At 43.3% G+C, this 23,918-nt stretch overlaps 1 protein-coding gene across 2 annotated transcripts in view; it reads right to left on the bottom strand.

Moving 5' to 3' along the window:
- Positions 1–21,344, bottom strand: part of LOC138757213 (tropomyosin alpha-4 chain-like) — a 110,066-nt gene extending 88,722 nt beyond the window's left edge. For both annotated transcript variants that reach the window (XM_069924189.1, XM_069924190.1), the window contains exons 1-2: positions 21,051–21,344; positions 17,515–17,640 (exon numbers count right to left, since the gene is read on the bottom strand). In XM_069924189.1, coding sequence (XP_069780290.1) covers positions 17,515–17,640; positions 21,051–21,164 — 240 coding nt within the window. In that variant the 5' untranslated portion in view covers positions 21,165–21,344. The remainder of the gene's footprint in view (positions 1–17,514; positions 17,641–21,050) is intronic.
- Positions 21,345–23,918: the final 2,574 nt, after the last annotated feature.

Below are 23,918 nucleotides of genomic sequence, written 5' to 3'. Positions count from 1 at the left end.
GAATGGATACGGTTAGTGGCTGAGATATTCATTTCACAGCTGATTATTTGGTCATCTAATGGGAATTAGCAAATTGTTTTTGATATTACATGTCTGCTTCTGCAGAAACTGTACGTTAGCATCTTAGAGAAATTATGTAATATGCCCTTTTGATCACATACATTTATTAAATTTGGTTCTATAAATTATTATGTGAATTAGGAAAAGTAGTTTAACCATGACTATCAAGAGGATCGCATTAGATAATCGGCCTATAATATTCCCAAAAAAAGCAATAAGTTTGAGGATTGGAAACCTTAAAGAACTCAGCAAAGAATGACCAAGATATTAATAAGGAAAGGAAAGTAGAAAATGAGGTAGGCTAACCAAAAATATACAGACTGTAAAGACTTTGACAAAAATATAAAAAGAAAATTTAAGCAATAGTTAATGCAAGTTCCTGACAAAGGAAAAATTATATTGAGGAACAAGAAAATGCAGATAAAGGTAGTTGGCTGGTCAAGCAGTATCTGTCGAGAGAAAAAAAAAAGAGTTCACATTTTCCATCAAGGAATTTCACTATTTTTTTCCCATAGATAACTTGCTAAGTATCCCGATCTTTTTCTGCTACTATGTTACATTGGTCTTCATGGATACAGAAAACCTCCCAGAAATATCGTCACTAGCAACAGACTACGTCCCAGAGGACTGGAGAGTATCCAATCTTGTTTCTTTGCTCAAGAAGGGAAAAATGGGATAATCCATGAAACTGTAGGCTGGTGGCCCTCACAATATAGCATGTTTGCCTTAGTTGGGTGGGGCATTGAATATAAAAGTAATGATACAGTAGTTTGGCAAAAACTGGGTGCTCTGTGTGTAATTCCGGTCACCCCCCATTAACAGGAAGGATGTGGACTCTTCGGAAAGTATACAGAAAGATTTGCTGGATTAGGAGAGTTTGGACAAACCTGGGCTGTTTCTGAAGTATAGAAGGCTGAGGGAAAACCTTTAGCATATTAAAATCATGAGAACCATATATAGTGTAGACAGTCAGAATCTTTTCCCAAGGTAAAAATATCACCTATGAGAGGACGTGCAATTAAGTTAGGGAGGAGGAACATTTTAAAGTAGATAATAAGGGCATGTCTTTAGAGAGTAGGTTTTTGGAACAGGCTGCCAGGAGTAGTGCTAGAAGCAGCAATGATAGTAGCAGACATGGAGACATGAATATGCTGAGAATGGAGGGACATGCTGGCAGAAAATATTTGGTTTATTCTGGCATCATGTTCAGAGCAGGCATCATTTGCCAAAGGGCTTGCTCACATGCTGTACTGTTCTATGTTAAATAGTGGGGGACTATAGATAAATGGGTGTTCAGAGCTAGAGGTCACAGTGTTACATCTTCTCAAACACAGTGTATGTGCAAAATCCTCCAGAGAGCCTCTTAAGGGATGTTCAAATTACATTGGATAAAGCAGTAGCTGTTTGACATTTTATCCTCTGCAGGCTAAACACTTTTATTATGTTTTCACTGCTACTCAAAGAACCTGAAGAAGTGAGAGTGACAAGGGCATGGAGTTGTACGTCACAATGTACTTCTGGAAAGCATCAATAAGTGAAAGACTAGCAAGCACTGTAGAAAGAAATGATTAAGATTTTTTATACAAGGACTTACTAGATTTAATATTTTAGATTATTGCTTCAACATTTGCAGTATTTTTCCCATTAAAAATTAAAACTACACAAAATATAGTGATAACTAAATTAATAGCTATTGCTGCCTTTTCATTCTTCGTAATAATAATGCTGTGATCGAGCTCCTTGCCTTACACTGTTTCACAAGATGTCAGGAGATATATTTCCATTTCTGAGTCGGAGCATGCCACGACACAAAACAGACAGAAAAAGGTTTTGAGTATGGCAGGGAGTGTCCAGGAAATACTTCTGTAAGCAGCCAGCAGATGGAAGGGAGAGGCTGAGGTTGATATGGAACAACAGGAATGGAAGAAGAGATCAATTCTATTTAACTAGGCAAGCAAGAAGGTAGAAGCAGAGCTGGAATTTGTCTTCAGGTCCAGCCAAAAGAACTCCAATTGCACTTCAATTTAATCTCCTCCCTGGCAATCCAATCAGGCTAAATCCTACTTGGTGGTGCATAATCTCAGTACTCGACATGACTGAGCGAAACTTCATTCCCTTTACAGTAGATTGTCAACTCTGCTTTTACAAATGGGACATACCTGACTTATTCCATCATTACCATTGTGGAAATCTCACTGCTGCCTTGATCACCACTGACCAGATTTCTGCTGCCTGCCATACCCCACTCCATCTGAACTTGCCCGAACTTCTGCTACAAGAGTCCTGAACAATAGCAATCCCTGTTCGACTTGAATGAAACCATTTTATTAATCTCCTTCTTGCCTTTCCTTCCCTCAGTTCGTCATCAAAGGGAGAAAATTGAGCTTTTTTGTATACCTATAATAGCTTTCCTCCTAGATTCAGAGATCATGCTTTCAACCATCCTGTCATTCATTCACCTTCAGTCTTGTCAAAGGGTTCCAACCCAAATCATCAACAACCCTGTCATCCACTGATGCTGCTCAACCTGTGAAGTTCCTCCAGTAATTTGTTTTTGGCTCCAGGTCCCAGCATTTGCAATCTCCCGTGGCTCAATCAAGCTAATTTTTGTCCTACAGTTATTGTCTCGGTGGTCTCACTCCATACTCTTTGTCTGCATTTCTAAAATTTCCTTTCCACATTTAAGCCTGCTCTTGCATGTAGTTTCACGGTCCTGTCATCATATGTAATATGAGCTCTTGTTCCTTGGAGCATAGCAAAGATTCTTCTTGTAAGGTCTGTGATTCTTTTGCTAATCATCTTTATTGCCTTTCTGGTTATTGATCATTCAATGATTGTAAAGTATTTATCTTTAAATTCTTCATGAATTAATAACTTCTAACAATTTACTTTTCTAGACTCTCCACCAAAATGGAACCACTCTACTAAATCTCTGTAACCTTGTCCAAAGTCTTCATATCTTTTATTAAGATTAAGTAGCAAGCGAAGGCTGAACTACAGATTTGGTACAACTTCCTGCCATTCGTATCCGATAGGAAATAAGTTTATCCACAGTCACATGCTTGCAGTGCAGTGGTGGTTGTATTGAAGAACCCATGAACAAAAGAAATAGCATCAGAGGAAGGCAATCCAGCCCTTTGGGCAAGTTTTCTCTGCCATTCATCAAGATCAGAGTTGACCTTCTGCCTCATCATTTTCCAGCAATATCCCCATAGCCCTCAATTCCCTTGTAATTTACATGCAAAATTTACTACCACTGAAATCCATCTCTTTCGCAGGAATTTCCAGTCACAGTCTATTAAAAATGTACTGGAAAAATCACCAGTCTAAGAGACAACTCCCCATGGGTCAGGATCAGATGCCCCTTGGTTCAGGAAGGAGCCTGGGAAAAGGTCATCCAGTCACAATAATTCCTTATATGGAATCTGAAAACTTTCTTTTCTAAGTTTCAAAAAGATGAAGTAAAGAGTTAGAGTGAACCGTACTTTTGGACGAATGTTGATCTTAGTTGAAAGAGTGAATCAATCTTTTTTAATAAACTGTGCTTATTTCTTTCACCCTCAGAATGTTCTATGAATATAGTTCTGAATTAACTGAGATCTGGCATTAAAACTTTCCAAATATAATTGACATTAATCATCTGTTTCCATATGTTAATGTGAATACCCTTCGTACATACAAACAATTCAAGAAACTTAATGGCTTTTTTCCTGTTTTGAAATAGCTGATAAATCTGAGTCAATGTGGGCTCGAAGAGACCTATATACAATTTACAGGCGTATCCTGCTACTCAACATGGAGAAGGGTGGGAAAGCTACCAAATATTTGTTTATACTTTGTACAGAATCATTATTGCTGCCAATTTTGTAGAATAATATAGGCTGGAACCCAGATGGACATAGATAGGATGTAATTGCCAATTCACAATTGATTTCTAAGGAATAAAGTATTTGAATTGAAATAGCTCTCTTCAATCCTTGCACCAGTGCTTCCCTGTGCTATGTTCTAAACTCTGTAGTTCCTTAAATATTTTTGGGAAGGTACCCTAGCATTCCCTATTTTACCACATTCTGCAAGTAACATCAAAACAAGCAATTTACAAGGGGGAGAGGCACTTTACTGCCTTCTGAAAACCCAAGGTGCTAAAAGGATGCAAAGGATCTGACTTCCAATCTGATGCCGGAACCCCATCTCATATACCTAAAGCTTTCCTTCAGTCTCCACTGCTCTTCCCTCTCCTCCAGCCCACCACATCCCCAAGAGACTGTGCCCCTTCTTTCTATCCCAACCTTCCACCCAACCTACTTACCAATCCCACACTCACTGAGCAGCCAATTACAATTCTCCCCTTGCTAACCCAATTCATTCTTCAAAGGTTTGACTGCACTGACTGGTTCCCCTTATTTCTTGCCCCGCCAGTAGTAAACTCTTCCACAACCTAGACTGGAGACTTACTTGCTTCTGATTAACCATTGTGTGTATGTAAAGTGCATTAGTACTGAATTTTGTGGCAAAAATGAGAAATTGTGCAGTATGTTTCCTAACCTGTTTAATCCACATTTTAGATTCTTGCATGGAAGGAATGAAGGCAGGCGGTATAAAGCTGGATTTCCTTGATTGGTGATATTTTATTTACCAAATGATAATTGAATAACTTCTCAATGAGGAAATAGTTTATGGTAACATCAGTTTTTAATTAACCAAAGACTGTAGGCAATTGTTTAACTGACAAAGTCAGTTTTTTTTATTGCTCACTATGTTTGCGAGATAACTTATAATGTTGGCATGCCTGGATTTGTTAACACTGATTTCATTTCTAACAGGCAGTATTGCTTGATTGCTTGAAAAGTAAACTGATGATTCACTTCATTTCGTGGTTGGGACTTGGAACACTCCTAGTTACTGCTTGACATCATTTTACCATAAAAGGAAAAGTATGGAAAGCATGCTGCAGTTTACTCAAGCAAAGCACACTGCCTAGTATTTCATAATATGAAGTTAGATCTGCACCCTGCTTTGCTTAAAAAGGCAAAATTCATCTTCCCAGTGTAATATTAGACCTCAACATTAATCTCTGCATTAGGCTAACAAAGAATGACAGAAACTGGGGCAAACTAATCATACAGTGGTTAACCCATAACATACCTTTCAAAGGAGTTCCTCAGATTGCCTTCATCTCTCCAAATGAATGATGGTCTTAAATAATTTAACTATTGCAACTGTGCCTAATATCCCCTCTCTCTCCTCCACACCTGCACTGCCATAACTTCCCGCAAACATGATTATGCATATGGGCAAAAGAGGTGGTGTAGACAGGACGGGGTCAAAGGGCCTGTTTCTGTGCTGTACTGTATGACTACCTCTAGCTGTTCTTTTTCAACTACCTATTCATCCCCAATACTACTACCCTTTCCATCTCTGGACACACAATCCACCCTTAGCTCTTCAAATATGTCCCCTCCTATCTCTTTCATCCGTAACAATGGTGAGGGTATTAGGCTTCTTTCCTCAAACCTCCTCCTCTGATCCCCTGCTTTCCAAGTTGTGGCTTCTATGTGAACCTTTTCTAAATATTGTTTGGAAAGGTTGAATAGGATTTGCTATTACTAAGTGCATCACCAAGTATGATACTTCGGCAACTGAAAACTCCTAGCCTTTCACTTTACTTCTTAGTTTTCTCTTCTTTGTCATAACACGGCTTTCCTAAATCCTTTTCCTGAAATAGACCTTTGTGTGAGGCTTAATTAATGATCTTTATGACTGCGAGGTATAGATAGTTGACACAATCAACATTTGTTTTTTCATTCCAGGTTTACCTAAATGCTGAAATAAAAAGAGAATGTGATAGAATCACTCTACAGATCAGATGGTGTCTATGGAGGGGGAAAAAAAACAAGTTGGTGTTTCTTGATTATATGCCAAGTCTAAATTTCCCAGGTGCAATGGTGGGATTTGAATTTTTCACTTTGAATCACTAATCCAGGCCTTGGATTACTCGTTACATAACCACCATGCCTCTTTTCCACTCTTCCTATTGTGAATTGGCATCCCCATCATTGTACACAAAGCCATTTTTAGACTGTCCCTGTGGAAGACCTGCCTCAAATGAAGTGATGGAATTTGCAATAATTTCTTTCAGGGTTCTAGTGTTGAAAAATTTAATTGGGGAAAGGGTGACTAGGAAAGACCTGGTAGGGAAGGCTGAAAAGTAAAAAGTGGAGGATGAAGGGGGATATTTTTAAGATCATTGGTTGAAAAATTAGAGGCAGTTGAAGAAAAGGTTTTTCACCCAAAGAATTGTGGGTAACTGAATTTCAGGGCCTGTATTGAAGCAGAAGTTCTAATTAAATTTACGACTACATGGAACAGTATTTGGTTTCACATTTAAATACATTATCATATGTAATGAAGTAGAATGAAAACATTTCTTTAATGTGCTATCCAGCAAGTCAATCCATACGCAAGCACAGTGGAATAAAGCACAGTGTAGCATACAAAGTTACACAGGGAAATCTGTTAGAACAAAGAAAGGGCAATGGAATTTTACAAGTGAGGTTTATTTAGGAGTCTGGTAGCAGCAGGAAAGAAACAGTCTTTGAATATGGTGTTACGTGGATCTCCTTTCTGATGGGAGAAGGAAGAAGAGGTGTGAGCCAGGGTGGGAGAAGCTCCTTAATATGTTTGTGGTGATATGCAATTACACTACTAGGTCACCAGGGGTCATCCCGGTGACCTTGTATATAAAGCAGTCCAGAGTTACAGTCTAGTCTTCCAGGTTCAACTTGCAGAGACAAGACCTCATAGTGTACATATTAGTTTATTAAAGCTGTCTTATACTCGCACTGCTGGTGTGGTTATTGTCAGTACAATTTAATAAACTAATACGATAGCTACTAGGATGGAAGCTGCTTCTGCTCCATGCGCATTCCTGACGGCGAGGGACCGGTGTACTGGAATCATGGTGGAATGCGGGGAAGACCACAGAAATTCGATAGGGCAGGTAAGAAATAGCCAAGAGCCCTGCCTGCCCATGGGTTTGCCAGTACTGGCGCCGCCGACCCTAAACCCCGATCCGATCAGAAAGAGGCCACTACAAGCGTGGGTGAAAAGATCTCCACAAGTAGTGCTCCTGATCGCCACGTATGTGCAGAATTCCTGACCACTCCAGAGCCAGGGAAAGCAGACTCCGCTACCGTCACTCCCCCAGCAGCAGTTTCTCCAGTACCACGGAGACCTGACACTACTGCTGGGATCCCCCCTAAGCCTGCTGCAAATATCCCAAAGCCAGAGACTCAGCCAACAGCCCCAAGCACCCAGGTTACTCCTCCAGCAGACACAAGCCCCACAGAGGCTCTACCAGCAGCTCCCAGTACCCCAGGGTGCACCCTTGCTACACTGAAGGGACCAGAGACTGCGACTTAGCCATGTGCTGTGACCAGACAGGCTGAAGTTTGACCCCAAAGATCCTGGAGCCAACACACACTTCGGCCGCTGGCAGAGATGCTTTCTGAATTACGTGGAAGGTGCTGAGACATCGGATAAAGAGCTATTAATGCTGCTGTTAGCCCACCTGGGAGACCACCCTTACTCCCTTATACAGAATGCCAGGTCCTACCAAGAGGCAATGAGCATTTTACAGAGGCATTACAGTAAGGGGCATAGTGAACCCCACTCCTGGTACAGACTCATCACCAGGTCACAACAAGTAGGGGAGTCTGCCATAGACAATATACTCTCTCTGAAAGACCTGGCGAGAGGCTGCAACTTTAAAACAGTATCAGCTCAGGAGTATGCGGAGGACCTTATTAGGGACAGAATTGTTCCACTGAGACGAGACATTGATTGCTGGAGAAAGGAATGGTGGGGCTAGATGAGGTAGAGACTATTGCAGAAGCTTTAGAAAGCACCAGGAAAGAATTGGTGCTTTCCTGGGGCTGGGGCAAACGTCACACTGCTGGACTCTCCAGCCCCATGAAAAGAAAAGTATGCTGCCTCACAGAAATTCACAGTAGCAGCAGCACACCTTGAGGGTCTCAAGTGCTTTTTCTGTGGACAAAGTAAACACCCCAGAGCCCTCTGCCCTGCCAGAGAAAATGTCTGTTCCAACTGTGGAAAACGTGGGTATTATGCAAAAGTCTGCAGAAGCCCCGAGGCCATAGCCAAGGCCCATTCTCATGCTAATGAAAGCTCTTCTTTCTCCACAGACAAACAGAAGAAGAAGAATGCCATGTGCAGCCGGCCATCTTGGACAAATGCTACAAAGCAGAGGACACAGTCTTCAGGAGATGAATATGACGCCGAGTACTATCGGATGGAAGGACACAAAGGACACGCCAGACTTGCTTCCCCAAGCATGAATCAGGTGAGTCCACACAATTTATCTGATGCCACTGTGTGCATCAAAATTAATGATGTGAGGGTAAATTGCTTAATAGATAGTGGAAGCACTGAAAGTTTTATTGACCAGGGGTTAGTCAACCGCCTTGCCCACCTCACACACCCAAGTGAGGACCAGATCCTGTTAGCAGCCAGCAGCCTTGCAGCTGAGGTTAAACAGCTTTGCAGAGTTACTCTAGAAATCCAAGGCACAAAATACGAAGGATTCAAATTACTAGTACTCCCTCACCTCTGTGCCCCAGTACTATTTGGATTAGATTTTCAGTGCCAGTTAGAAAGCATTACAATAGTGCACAACGGGCCTCACCCCCCCCCCCCACCACTATGCCTTATGAAGAAAGAAGACTCCTGAACATAGAACCATACCCACCCCCCCCCACCCCGCTGTTCACACACCTGACCCCAGAATGCACACCAATAGCCACAAAGAGCAGGAGGTGCAGCCCAAGGGACAGCCTTCATTAGGACAGAGGTCTGCAGGAGGACATCATAGAGCAGAGCACCAGCCCCTGGAGAGCCCAGTTGGTTGTAGTAAAGTCAGGAGAAAAACTGCGCATGGTAGTGGATTACAGCCAGGAAATAGACATTTCAACAAATTTACACAACTAGATGCCTACCCCTTGCCACGCATAGCAGACATGGTCAACAACATTGCGCAGTATAAGGTGTTCTCCACCATAGACCTGAAGGCAGCATACCACCAACTGCCCATTAGAAACAGCAATTGCATTTACACAGCATTTGAGGCAGACGGCAGGCTGTATCAATTTCTGCGACTCCCCTTCGCTGTCACCAATGGAGTGTCCCTGTTTCAGAAAAAAATGGACCGAATAGTAGATGAGTTCCAACTGAAAGCGGTGTTCCCCTAGTTAGACAATGTGACAATCGGTGGCCACACTCAGAAGGCTCATGACACGAATTTAAATCGCTTCTTCCAGGCAGCCGAGGAAAGGTACGTAACATACAACAGGGACAAATGCATCTTTAGCGCCAGGAAGTTGCCAATCCTGGGCTACATAGTGCAGAACGGGGAAATCAGCCCAGACACAGCCGTAGACCTCTCCTTGACCTCCCAGTGCCACACATGCTGAAAGCACTAAAACGGTGTTTGGGACTGTTCGGTTACTACACCCAATGGGTCCCCAACTACGCTGACAGGGCCCGCCCACTTATAAAAGCCTCAGTTTTCCCACTGTGCCCAGCAGCCACCAGAGCATTCAGGGACATTAGGGACTATATCGCTAAAGCTACCATGCGGTCCATGGATGAGTCGATCCCATTTCAAGTAGAAACGGATGCTTCCGATGTAGCTCTGGCAGCCACCCTAAACCAAGACGGATGACTGGTGGCCTTTTTCTCGCGAACCCTACAGGGGTCAGAGGTAAGACACTCAGCAGTAGAGAAGGAGGCCCTAGCCATTGTGGAAGCAGTAAGGCACTGGCGACATTATCTGGTGTGCAAACACTTCACTCTTGTCACGGACCAACGGACCGTGGCTTTTATGTTCGATAACCAGAACAGGGAGAGAATTAAGAAGGACAAAATCCTGCACTGGTGGATAGAATTGTCTCCATTTAACTAAGACATTCTATACTGCCCTGGGAGACTCGATGAGCCCCAGACGCGCTGTCCAGAGGCACTTGTTCCATCCTTAACCACACGTCCCAGTTGCAGAGCTTGCACAATGAGCTAGGCTACCCGGGGGTCACTAGACTGTTTCACTTCATTAAAACCCAAAACCTCCCATTTTCAGTAGAGGAAGTGAGGTCAGTGAACAAGAGCTGCCCCATCTGTGTGGAATGCAAACCGCAATTTTACCGGCCAGACAAAGACACCCTGATAAAAGCTACCAAATCTTTTGAGCGCCTCAACCTCGATTTTAAAGGCCCGCTCCCATCCAATAATAGAAATGTCTATTTCCTAAATGTAATAGATGAATATTCCCACTTCCCCTTCACAATCCCATGTTCTGATGTATCAGTAGCCACTGTTATAAAATGTCTCCAACCCATCTTCAGCATATTTGGGTACCCAAACTACATAGACACAGACAGGGGTACTACAGTCATGAGCACAGAATTACAGCACTACCTGCACGAGAGAGGGATTGCTACCAGCCACACTACAAGTTACAATCCCAGGGGGAATGGACAAGTCGAAAGGGAAAATGCCACTATTTGGAAAACAGTCCTCTTGACTTTAAAAGCAAAAGACCTGCCTGTTACTAGATAGCAAGAAGTGTTGCCAGAAGCCCTACCCTCTATACGTCCTTTGTTGTGTACTGCCACTAACATGACCCCACATAACCGTATCTTTTCTTTCACAAGGAAAGCCACGACGAGCCCAGGGCTGCCTAAACGGATGATGAGACCAGGACCTGTTCTCCTCCGGAAGCACTGCAGACCCCACAAAGCGGACCCACTGGTGGATCAAGTGGAGTTGAGGCACGCAAACCCTCAGTATGCCTTCATCACATTCCCAGATGGAAGAGAAGATGTGGTGGCCACCAGGGATCTCGTGCCAGCTGGATGTGTGAACAACGCGGAGGAAACACAGATGTCACACAAGAAGCGCAGCAGCAGTCACTAGAACAGTCGTCCATCGAGTCACCCCAGAGGACTATACCACCCACCCCGGAAATCAGGACCTTGGGAAATAAAAGCACCTCAGCTCTACAAAATGTTGATGTAATATCAGCATGAGATTGTACTTGCTCTAATTCTCAACATGTTAAGGATTTCCTTGGGGCCTGCCCCACACCACCACAAGTTTAGAGGTCCAGTTATGCACAGAATGCTCATTATGGTAAATCAGAGGCAATCGGAGAGCAGAGCAGGAACAGAAGCCAGAAATTTGGCGGCACGGTTAGCGTAATGCTGTTCCAGAGCCAGTGATCGGGACTGGGGTGCAAATCTGGCACTTTAAGGATTGCACATTCTCCCTGTGTCTGAGTGGGTTTGTTTCCTCTGCGTGCTCCAGTTTCCTCCCACCAATCAAAATGTACCAGGGGTTGTAGGTCAATTGGGTGTAATTGGCCAACATAGGCAAAAAATAATAATTAAAGCATTAAAAATGCTCAACTATAATCTCATTCTCCTGTGCAAGCAAATTGATCATACAGAAAGAGTGATTTCCTTCTGTTCCATAAGCAGTTTGTGTTCTCAAACATTGCTTAAAGAGTAGAGATGAGACACAACATCCAATTTGGTGTAAACAAGATTAGAAACATTTCCATGCCTCCCAGATTCACCCCCTCGGGTTCCTGCACTACATAGACTGTTGCAAGGAAGAAGAAATTAAGCAGTCCATAACTAAAAACAGTGCACATGATATTAAAAATGTCTGCATTTATCATGTGTGTTCTAGGTGACCCTCATTTGAAACTAAATGAACTATTGAAATAGTGGATAATTCTAGACAGTACTTTGCATTAAAGGCAGCAAGTTAGATCTTCCAGACAGATGAGAAAAATATTCTGAAAATCTGATTAAAATGGCAGATTGTTACATCAGGATAGTATTTCCTGTCCTGCTTCCTGTTCCCGTTGTTGTTCCTGGGTGATTAGATCATCTAGACGAAGTTAATGATCTAATTCATGATCCTATCCACAATTTTGTGTCTCAACGAGTCATAACTATTGTACACAATGTGCTAATTAAAATTAGGATTACACTGTCATAAAAAAATGAATGAGATCAGAGCAATGCAGACATGATAGAACTAACCTGGACATGTGTTTCAGATTAAAAAGTTCTTCTTTTAAACTGGCTATATTCCACATTTATTGTGTAATGACCTCTATTCCTTGACTAGTAAAATTTCTTCATGAGGATGGACATTTATAAAATGGTACAACTAATGGGAACTCAAGCTATGGCATCAAAGTAAATTAGGAAAATAGAGCACAAGGTCAATTCAGTGGAAATTAATTTAAATGGACCATGAACCTCTCATAATCTTGCACATGGCAAATTGGAGCATAATCGCTTTCTCTCTGTCTTTCCAATGTGTCTCTCAGCATTTTGTTGCTGCTACTGCCTCTTTTCGATTTCTGTTTTGGCTTTTCTGGTTTGTATTTAAGGAAGGATCTATTCTCATTGTAAAATGTGTAATTGGGATTTATTAAAATATTATTAAGTTGGAAAGGGTGCATAAAAGTTTTAAGAGAATGTTTCCAGGAGTAGTAGCCTTGAATTATGAAGAGAGGTTGGGCAAGCTGCGACTTTTCCCCCTGAAGCACAAGGAGATCAGGGAGTCTTTATAGAGGGTTATAAAATCATGATGGAAATTGTAAGCTGTTTTGTCTTAGCCTTTTTCTAAAAATAGGGGAATCCAAAACTGGAGGGCACATGTAAAAGGGGAAAAAATATAAAAGGAACGTGAGGGCAACCCTCTACATGGGTATATGGGATGAGCTGCCAGAAGAAGTGGTAGAGACGTGGACAATTGTTACATTCAAAAGACATTTAGACAGGTAATGGATAGGAAATTTATGGGCTGAATGCAAACGAATGGGCAATGGGGCTGAAAAGCCAGTTTACATGTTGTAAAACTTTCTGACACTTATGAACGAACAGTGAGAAGACAGAGGGACTAAGTAGATCAGGTAGCATCCATGGACAGAAATGGTCAGTCAACATTTTGGGTCTGGATGTTTCTTTAATATCCGATCTGCAAGAATAAATTATGACTATGGGTTTCATGGACTTAAATTTGGAAGCTCAAGATCTCTTTAAGATGATTAGGAAATATGAAAGAGTGGCAAGATACAGCATGGCAAGCCCCCAGGGCCAATTAACCCACTAACCCGTAGGTCTTTTGAACGTGGGACCCCCTAACATTTACAAAGAGCAAGCTACCACACGCACAAGTTCTTTTTCTTATCTCTCTCACAACAAAAAAAAAGGCAATATTTGGAAAGAGTTTAAGTGCAGACATAATATTTTTAACAGCAACATTGAAAGTTACAGGGATATGTTTAGCTTGAGGCTTGAAAGGAGACTCCTAGGGACTGAATGAGCTGCATATTATTCATACTGTCAGTGTACAATGCAATGGGAGAGAAGAGACAGCAGTAGGGTAACTGGCACACACTCTAATCATAAAGATTATGACTTCTATGGCATGGATATAATACATAATCAATGTGATCCCTCAGAAGTGGTCACTCTTAAGTTCCTGCACCAGCTGCTCTTCAATGTCATCCTTACATCATTTTCCAGATCTCCTGGTGTTCAGCCAGTGTTGAAGGGAGTAATTAGGTGTAGGAGCAGCAGTGAAATACAACGTGCCCACTTAATATATAGTGCTTGAAGCTTTCAGCAGGTTATCACTTTTCCTGCGTCTGTGACTGAACATTGGCAGTCCAGCTATGTATCCCGTTGATAGAGGTCCTAACAAACTTGCCACAAATAGCCATTTAACCACCACACAAGAAAATAATCTTTAAAAACATGGAATAATGCACAAGGATTTTACACACATCTGTCTTTACCACTTTGCACCCTTTTCTCCTGAACACACTGACTCTGCTTTAACCTTTTTTGGGGTAGAGTGCAATTCAATCAAATTGTATCCTGTTGCAGAACCCCAACACACCCTTCTACTGACAGGAGTCTTTGAAAAAACGATTAGGAGGTGGAAACATGGGTGAAACAAGATCAGCTGCAATGGCCCAGATACCACTCTGACTCAGCACAACAAAGGGGTTGAAGCACCTCTGGCTTGTACTGTCTTGTCTCTAAAGAAGTATGTTAACCAAAGCAGGCAAACTTATAAGAAATGATGTAAAAATCAAAACAGTGGAAATGCTAAACAAAAATAGACAATGCTTGAAACACTCAGCACGTCAGACAGCATTATTGGGCAGAGAATCATGTTTGGGTCAAGGAAGGAACCTTTATCAGAACTAGAAAAGCAAGAAGTGTGTTTTAAGTTGCAGAACAGGGAGGGGCGACAAGACACTAACATATGTCTGTGATAGTGTGGAGCCCACATTGTCAAGGTACCGATTTCGAGAATGTCCATTTTCAATGAAAACTACTGCCCCTTTTTAGAAGGGAATAAAAAATACATTAATTTGTTCATCAGTCGTCAACTTCCAGGAGTTTGCGTTTTCATTTCCAGTTTTAATTAATAGCTTTCAACCAAATGTGGCTAATATTACAAGTAATGGAACTGTCTTCATCTACAGATTCATGATACTGTGCTCGACAATGGCACGTCACAAAAAGAATATTGAATGAGGGCCATATTCAGTACTTTGTTGTTACTTGTGAAATGGACAGAAAAGACGAAATGCATAACCAGCCACCAGCTGCCTCGTTCTCTTAATTAAGAATGAACCTTTTATCCTGTCAGTCCACATCGAGTCGAAGAGTATAGAAAGTTCAAATTAGTGTCTTTATACAATACTGAAGACTAAAGTCAAGGCTTTGCATATATGATCCTGAATTCATTTAACTTGATTCTTGAAGGATTTTCCTTACCCCATGCTGCCTAGTTCTCTTAGAGATCTCTAGATTAGATGGAGCAGCACGATTGGTGCAGCAGTTAGCTCAATGCTGTTACAGTGCCAGCGATCGGGGCAGGGGTTTGAATCCCACGCTGTCTGTAGGTTCTCCCTGTGTCTCCATGGGTTTTCCTTGGGGGCTCTGGTTTCCTCCCACCATTCGAAATGACCCGGGGGTTGAAGGCTAATTGAGTGGTATAGGCTTGTGGGCTGATATGGTCTGTTACAATGCTGTGTGTCAAAATTTGTTTAAAAATTAAAAATAAAACCTGGAAATTTCAATACTGAGATGCAATGCTTTTAATTTTCCCTTCACAATTCCACACTGAAAAAATTGAGATGAGATCATGTACAAGCTACAGATGCACCAGAATTAGCTGACTTGTATGTGGACTCTGCTTTGAACTATGGGTCAGGTGGAGCTGAATAGAAAGCTTGAGCTAGAATAATGGATTGGATAGGCTGGGTCTTTCGACCTTGGATTATAGGATGCTGAGGGTAATGTTATAGATGTATAGGTAAGGTGAGAGGTGAAAGATTTAAAGGGGACCTGAGGGACGACTTTTCCATGCAAAGGGTGGTGGATATAAGGAACGAGCTGCCAGAGGTAGGGATGGGTATAATTACAATATTTAAAGGACTTTTGGACAGGTATATGGAGAGCAGTGGTTTAGAAGGATATGCACCAAATGTAGGCAAGTGGACTGAATCACGTATGCAAAACGTCAGCATTGACTGTTGGGCTACCTCTGATGGTTTACCTCTATGGCTCTATAACATGTCTACAATGGCACGACACTATTAAAGTGCGACGTCAAGCGCTGAAGAGAGAGCTGCTTTGCGGAAACTGCCAAAATGTTTGGCCTGGAAGTCAGCCTGAAGAAAACTGAGGTCCTCCATCAGCCAGCTCCCCACCATGACTACCAGCCCCCCCACATCTCCATCGGGCACACAAAACTCAAAACGGTCAACCAGTTTACCTATCTCGGCTGCACCATTTCATCAGATGCAAGGATCGACAATGAGATAGACAACAGACTCGCCAAGGCAAATAGCGCCTTTGGAAGACTACACAAAAGAGTCTGGAAAAACAACCAACTGAAAAACCTCACAAAGATAAGCGTATACAGAGCCGTTGTCATACCCACACTCCTGTTCGGCTCCGAATCATGGGTCCTCTACCGGCACCACCTACGGCTCCTAGAACACTTCCACCAGCGTTGTCTCCGCTCCATCCTCAACATCCATTGGAGCGCTCACACCCCTAACGTCGAGGTACTCGAGATGGCAGAGGTCGACAGCATCGAGTCCACGCTGCTCAAGATCCAGCTGCGCTGGATGGGTCACGTCTCCAGAATGGAGGACCATCGCCTTCCCAAGATCGTATTATATGGCGAGCTCTCCACTGGCCACCGTGACAGAGGTGCACCAAAGAAAAGGTACAAGGACTGCCTAAAGAAATCTCTTGGTGCCTGCCACATTGACCACCGCCAGTGGGCTGATAACGCCTCAAACCGTGCATCTTGGCGCCTCACAGTTTGGCGGGCAGCAGCCTCCTTTGAAGAAGACCGCAGAGCCCACCTCACTGACAAAAGGCAAAGGAGGAAAAACCCAACACCCAACCCCAACCAACCAATTTTCCCTTGCAACCGCTGCAATCGTGTCTGCCTGTCCCGCATCGGACTGGTCAGCCACAAACGAGCCTGCAGCTGACGTGGACTTTTTACCCCCTCCATAAATCTTCGTCCGCGAAGCCAAGCCAAAGAAGATTAAAGTGCGAATAACCTGGGTTTGGACCCGGTGCTGTCTGTAAGGAGTTTGTTTGTTCTCCCTGTGACCTTAGTGGGGATCCTCCAGGTGCTCCGGTTTCCTCGCACCCTCCAAAACATATGGGGTTGATGTTAATAGGACAGCACGGGTTTCATGAGCCAGAAGAGCCATCTTCTTTCTCTTCTATGAATTAAAATGTTCAGTCTTGATTTTGCTACCAGTGCCCTCTAGTGGCTGAGGATTAATTAAACTCATGGCAGGCAAAGGTCTGCCAACCATTTCATACTGCAATTCACTGTAACAACTCAGAAGTTGGAAATAATCTTGTTTTTATTTTCTATTAATAATGCTCCCATTTGTATGAGGGAAGAAAGAAGATAACAAAACAATTTATGTTTTTTTTGTGGTCTGTACAGGTGTAGTTTCTAAGGGAAGTAGTTTTATAATATGTGGTTGCTTGCATTCCGAATTAATTTGTCTTTAATGGAGTAAGTTTAAGATTCAACATAACACAGGTGGAGGTGCTCAAAAAGTATGATTAAAGCTCATATGAACAAAATGGTGGCCCCAGTGATAAAGTATTAAATGGCATTTCCAGCATTTGGCAGTGTTGTGTGATTTTTTTTTCACTGAGTAAGCGATATCACCTCACAAGATGAAGTTCCGTGCCTCTAGAAACTGAGCTGAATTACCTTTGGTAATAACATTGTAGGAGGTGGCAGGTTTCTGGGACAAAAGCTTAATTCAACAGACATTGTAGTATCAAAGTGACTCACATCCGAGGCTTTCTTCTCTGCAAGTTCTAGCTTTCCTTGAGCATCTCGCAAGGACTCAGAGTATTTGTCAACTTCGTCTTCTGTGGCTTTTTGCTTTCTCTGCAAATTGACGACCTCTTCCTCTAGCTAAAAAAAAATCAAAGGACATATCAATTAACAAGAGAATTAGGACAATTAATCAGAAAATAACAGGGTACAAATTCCCACTGCCTTTTGTTACAATTTTGTAGTTAAATACTAATCACAGCATAAAAATGTGTTTAGGATTTCCATCGTTGTGCCTTCTATTTTCTTGAAGACACTTGACTTGAATATCATACCTGATGCCAGATATGTTGCAAAGGAAATATAGTCTGACTGAACCGATGCATATAGGTGAGAGTTAAAGAAAGCTGCAAGTGGAACGGTACTTGGACAAGATTCACCAGATCCTGGACAGAGGGAGCGAGGGAAAAGGGAGAAATTGGGAACAAAATATCCCAGTTAAATCTGGGACTAAAGGATTATCTACCATCAAAAATCATTAGTGTAGCAAAACACAACATGTCTAATGGAAGCATGGAGAAGATAACCATATAACCATTTACGGAGCAGAAACAGGCCATGTTGGCCTTTCGAGTCCACACCGGTTCACTGATTTCGCGCGCCCTCTTCAGGCATTGGTCCCGGTAGATCGTTATTCAATAACGATGGGCGAATTCAATGCAGGTGGAATCTTATTGAAATTGAAAGCAAGATTGTTGTCCTGGCACCACATAACCAGATTCTTGATCTCCATCCTGCTTTCTGACTCATGGTTTCCAATGGTGGTGTTATGTTGGAAAATTATAGTAGACAAAACAACATAAAAATAGTGGGTCTGAAGGAGGGTGAAGAAGGCACAAACATGAAATAAAGACTTTGCTTCTCCAGAAAGATAAGTTTCTGCCCATCTAATATCAGTGATTTTTACGTTGTTGTTGTTGTAACTTGCAATACAAATACACCATCACATTCCTGCATTCTTAGGTAAGGTGATGTGAGGAGAACTTGTTAAAACTAGCTAGATCTTAGAAAATAATTTAATTTTTTATGCAAATAGTAAATATGATACATAATTCACTAGATCTACAATGAGTAGATCTGATGAATGATGTTTGTGTTGTTTTCTTACAACATCTAGGTATTTTTTAATTCTGATTTTCAGAACTACAATTTGTGTCTTTTTGGTTTTAAATTTGTTCATTTGTCACAAAATACCTGGTTCAGTGAAAAAAGGGTCTTCTGCAAACAGATTAACAGGTTACCTCTTACATTCATACAGCAGCACAAAGACAGCCTGTTGCAACGAGTTTCATTCAGGAGCGCTCCCCCACTCCCCCAACCCGACCCCGATGGCTGCAGGGAAGAAACTGCCTTTAAGCTTTCAACCTCCTGTGGACCCTGTCGATCCCTGTAACAACCTGTCACAAGCTCCTCTCCTCTAACTTTCATTCAAAGATCCAAAAATAATCCTTCAGCAGCAACAAGCACTTAAGAGATTGAGATAATAAACAGTTAATTTGTAATAATAATACTAGTTAATAGTGCATTGAATCTAACCTGACTATTGAGCACCCACTTCTCCAGATTCACCCCTTTCCCTACCCCTCACAGTGCGGGAGGTGGGAGGGAACCAGAGGCCCCCAAAATGGAGAAATTCACGAAGGAATGGGGAAACGCCATGAAGAGAGGATCGGGGCGGAGGGAATGGGGAGGTGCCACACAGGCAGGGTGGGGACAGAGGGAACTGGAGATCCCCAAGGGGGAAACATCAGGGAATGGGTGGGGGGGGGGGGGAACTCAACACAGACAGGTTGGGGATGAAGGGAACCAGAGACCTCCAGGTAAACTTGTCAGGGAATGGGGAAGGGGGACACACAGACAGGGTGGGGATGGAGGGAACCGGAGGCCCCCAGGGTGGAAAAATTCACAAGAGAACACGGAAACTCCATGCAGAGAGGATCAGGGCAGAGGGAACGGGCAGGCACCACACAGTCAGGGTGGGGACAGAGGGAACCAGAGATCCGGGGGGGGGGGAGGAATATCAGGGAACTGGGGAGATGGTGGGGGGGCTCCAGACTGGGCGAGGACAGAGGGAAGCGGAGATCACAGTGAGGGGGGGTAACTCATCAGGGAATGGGGGTTCCACATGATTAAGGTGGGAACAGAGGGAACTGGAGACCCCCGGGTGAACTCGTCAGGTAGCGGGGTCCACACAGACAGGATGGGAACGGAGGGAAACACAGACCACGGGGAGAAACTCCTCAGGGAACCAACCAGAAGGATGACTACAGGGCTAATGGTTGGTTACTTAAGAGTGTTTATGAACAGAGGGATCTTATGATGTAAATCCATACATCCCTCAAGATCACTGCACAGGCTGACAGGGTAGTTAAGAAGGCGTATGGAATGCTGAGCTTCATTAATGAGAAGATTGAGTTCAGGACTAGAGAGGTCATGTTGCAGCTCTACATATCTCTGTTGAGAACAGAGTATTGTATTCAGTCGTGGACACCTTATTATAGGAAGGATGTGGAAGCCATGAAGAGGGTGCAGAGGAGATTTAACAGGATGTTACCTGGATCAGAAAACAAGTCTTATAAGGCAAGGTTAGCAGAGCTGGAAATTTTCTCTTTGGAGCAAAGAAGAATAAGAGGAAATGATAGAGGTCTACAAGATTACGAGGCATTTTTGCAAATATGGCACATGTATATGCAAATATTAGGCATAAATATGTAATAGTCTTCTTCCTTTCCCTTGAGCCCTGTAGAGATCCTCTAAAAATTGACTATATAGAAGATTGGTTAATGTCTTTCTTTATTTAGTTTATACCACTATATTATTGTACTTTTAAATAACCTTCATCGGGGTGGAGGTAATGGGGAGGGGGTTAGGGAAGAGGGGGGTATTATAAATACATGGAGTATCATTTTTGAACTTTATTGTTGTAGTAATTAATTGTTAAATACATGTATAGAAACATTTAAATAAAATATTCAAAAAAAGATTATCAAAGGCATAGATAGGGTAGACGACCAGTGCCTTTCCCCCCTAGCAAACACCAGAGGATATATGTACAAAGTGAAGGGAGGGAAGTTTAGGGGTAGGTTTTTTTTTACACAGAGTTGTGGGTGCCTGGAATGCCTTGCCGGTGGTGGAGGCTGAAACACTGGGGGCATTTAAGAGACTCTAAGACAGACACATGGATGGAAGAAAGAGAGTGTTAGGAGGGTAGGAAGGGTTTAGCGCTTTTGGTTTTTTTTAAAATGGAATATATAGGTCAGCACACTGAGGGCCGAAGGGCCTGAACTGCATTATTCTATGTTCTATGCAATGACGAGGCTCTGGGGTTTTTTTTCCAATCCTACAGGAGATATGCATATATGTCCCAGGGTCTTCATCCTGTCCTAATGGTATTTTTGGAGCGGGAAGGGTGCAGACCCTGAGAATGGAAGCGGGAAGTGAGTGGAGTTAGCACCCGGCCAGGTACGGGCGGGTCTCCTCGGCACACCTACCTGCTTACACCTGTCTTCGGCCGCCTTCTTCTCGAATTCCGCCTGGTCAGCCTTGTCCATGGCATTTTCTTTGTCCAGTTTCAGCATTTGCATCTTCTTCTTGAGGGCATCCATGATCTCGCTCACTTTGGGCTTCGTCCGAGTTGGTTTGGCCGGGACGGGACAAGGGACCAGCCGTGCTCTGGATCAGGGGAAGAGTGAAGCCTCCCGGCGTGGCTCTGCGGGAGAAATAAGGACCTGCCTGTGGTGGGGAGGTGGGGAGAGGCAGGATTTCCGGAGGAATAAAACGGGAATGGAATGACTTTTTTTGGGAAGGCAGAGAAAGTCGGATGGCGAGTGTGAAAGGGGAGGGGGTGGGGGGCGGCGCTGGCTCGGGCCGTGGTCCCAGTGAGTGGTGGAGCAGGCGGCTGTCTGGGAGACGGAGTCACTCAGCTCCAACCAGCCAGAGAGAGGAATGCAAAGAAAACAAACCGCCCGAGAGAAACTGCAGATGCTGGAACCCCGAGCAGACGCTGGAGGGGCGGCGAAACCCTTTCTCTCCGTCCGTGGACGCTGCTTCTCAGGGATGCTGGAGGAACCCAGTGGATCGGGCAGCATCTGCGGAGGCACGAGTTTATTGTGTCATCCATTGGGCCACATGCATCTGCCCCGAAATGCATACTTCCTGCAGCCAAATAGAGAGGCAAGATAAAGTCATATAAATCACCCCTTGTATGGAAAGCGATAATAAATGAATAAAGACGCATAGCTAGTGCAACACACACAAGTGCCATTCCAACAGACAGCTCGTTTTGGTGGTTCAGGAGTAGTTTCTGGTTGGATCAGAATGGGAGGTCCAAGAGCCTGATGGCATTTCAGGCCTTTTCGTGTCAGGCCTCCGCCTGCAGGCCAGCAACATGAGCCGAGCTAAAATGTAAAACTTACCTTTTAGACAGCAGCCCTAAAAGGCTGCCCCAGCATCGCATTCGTATCGAGAGGCGCCTCTTCGCGCCCAATGGAGGCGGGGCGACTGGTGCCGTAGCGCCACTGTCATAAATACGCGGCAGAGCGATGGCTGTCTTCCCGACCCATAGTCCCCCCACGCAGCTGGAACCGCTCTGTTTCCCGGAACAGTTCTAGCTGTGTGGGGGATTATGGGTCGGGAAGACGGCCATTGCTCTGTCAGCTGTCCAGTGTGGATGCCCCCTGACAGCCCCCACTGCCCCGATGGCTCCTGCTGCCCCTGCCTTGAAGGGAGAGGGGTGAGTGGGGAGATGGGTCAAGCCCGCCCTCAACCAGCCACTAGCAGCAGCTGTACATTCCGGTCAGGAGATGGAGCACAGCCCTCCGCCGATTATCCTTCCCCGAGAAGATTGGAATCGGCACCTCAGAGCCAGCCAAGGTGCATTCAGAAAGGTAGATCTTTAGCCGTAAGGATGAAGAACCTCCGCCTTTACAGACTGGTGTTTTAGAAACATAGAAGATAGGAGCAGGAGTAGGTCATTCGACCCTTCGAGCCTGCTCCGCCATTCAACGAGATCATGGCTGATCTTAAAGTTCAGTACCCCGTCCCCGCCTTCTCTCCGTAACCTTTAATACCCTGCATGAAAGTGCCTTTAGATAAAAACTGTTCTTGAACCAAGAGGTGCAAGCTTCTGTACCTTCAGGATGGTGTTATTTTCTCTCTTTTATACATTTTTTTTAAATTCAAAAAGCATTTGGACAGATTTGTGGATAGGAAAGGCTGAGAAGAATCTGGACCAAATGCAAGCAAATGAGATAGACCAGGTTGCCAGCTTGGTCAATGTGGCTGAGTTGGTTCAAAAGGCCTCCACTGTGCTGAATACCAGTCAAACAGTGCAGTAGATGGTGAGGACCTGGGCTGCCCTCTGTCATGGTTGCATATTTACCTTTGTTGGGAGCAGTGCCGGCTACTACTGATGACGTAGCAATGCCACGTGTGGGAGTAATAACGCGCATGCTCGGGTGTGTTAGGCATCAGCATGCGGGTGATTGATCTCAGACACAGGAGGAGTGTGAGAGTGTCGGGATCATTCATGTGGTGGTGAGCCAATAAGAAGGTCAGAGGAGTTTAGCTGGGTGGTATTCAGGGAGTTGAAGAATGCAAAGTTGTGTCTAGTGAATAATAAAAAAAAAGTTGACTTCATGGTTTGTTGAAAGAAATGAGTGAGCGTATTCTTTATTTGTTTGTAAGATGAGGTAAATCAATGCTGTTACACCACCACCAATCAAGGGACCCCCTATTAGCAAGTCAGCCTTGACACCGAACCATCTCATTTCCATTTCATTCTTTTTTATTTAATATTTTTTAAACATTTAAACTTTTCAATCTATAAGTTTGATGCAAGTCGATTTTATGGATTAGGATATTTTTCATTAGGATTGTAAACAGTCTGGCTCACAGGATATTGGATAGGTTAAAAAAAATCTACTTAGCTATCCATACATTGAAAAACTAAAAAGAATCCAGCATTGATTTCAGGGCTTCTATCGAAGTCCTAGGTGTGCATCTTCTGCATGGAAGAATCAACATTGAGCTGAATATCCAGCCACCAATCAATTAAATGAATTTTTTGCTCATTGCTTTGATTCTACATCTCAGTGATTCATACAATAAAAGTAGAACCATAGCAGTTGTTACTGGAAATAGAGGTTTATTGTAAAAGTTGGCTGGAACATCACATCTCAGAATGCTCTTACAATAATTAACAAAAAAAATAACCAAAACTTATTTATTGCAGATGTAAAAAAGTCTCCTCCCAAAATACTTCTCATACTTTATGATGATCTGCATTTGCACATTATTTTTTTTGTCAGAATTTGAGCGTTCATATATTTGGCTCAAGCAGGTTTCAGGGGAAACTGGTG

This window comes from Narcine bancroftii, chromosome 3 (assembly GCF_036971445.1).
Source record: "Narcine bancroftii isolate sNarBan1 chromosome 3, sNarBan1.hap1, whole genome shotgun sequence".
In the NCBI taxonomy this organism is placed as follows: domain Eukaryota; kingdom Metazoa; phylum Chordata; class Chondrichthyes; order Torpediniformes; family Narcinidae; genus Narcine; species Narcine bancroftii.
This window is presented reverse-complemented; position numbering and strand designations above follow the sequence as displayed.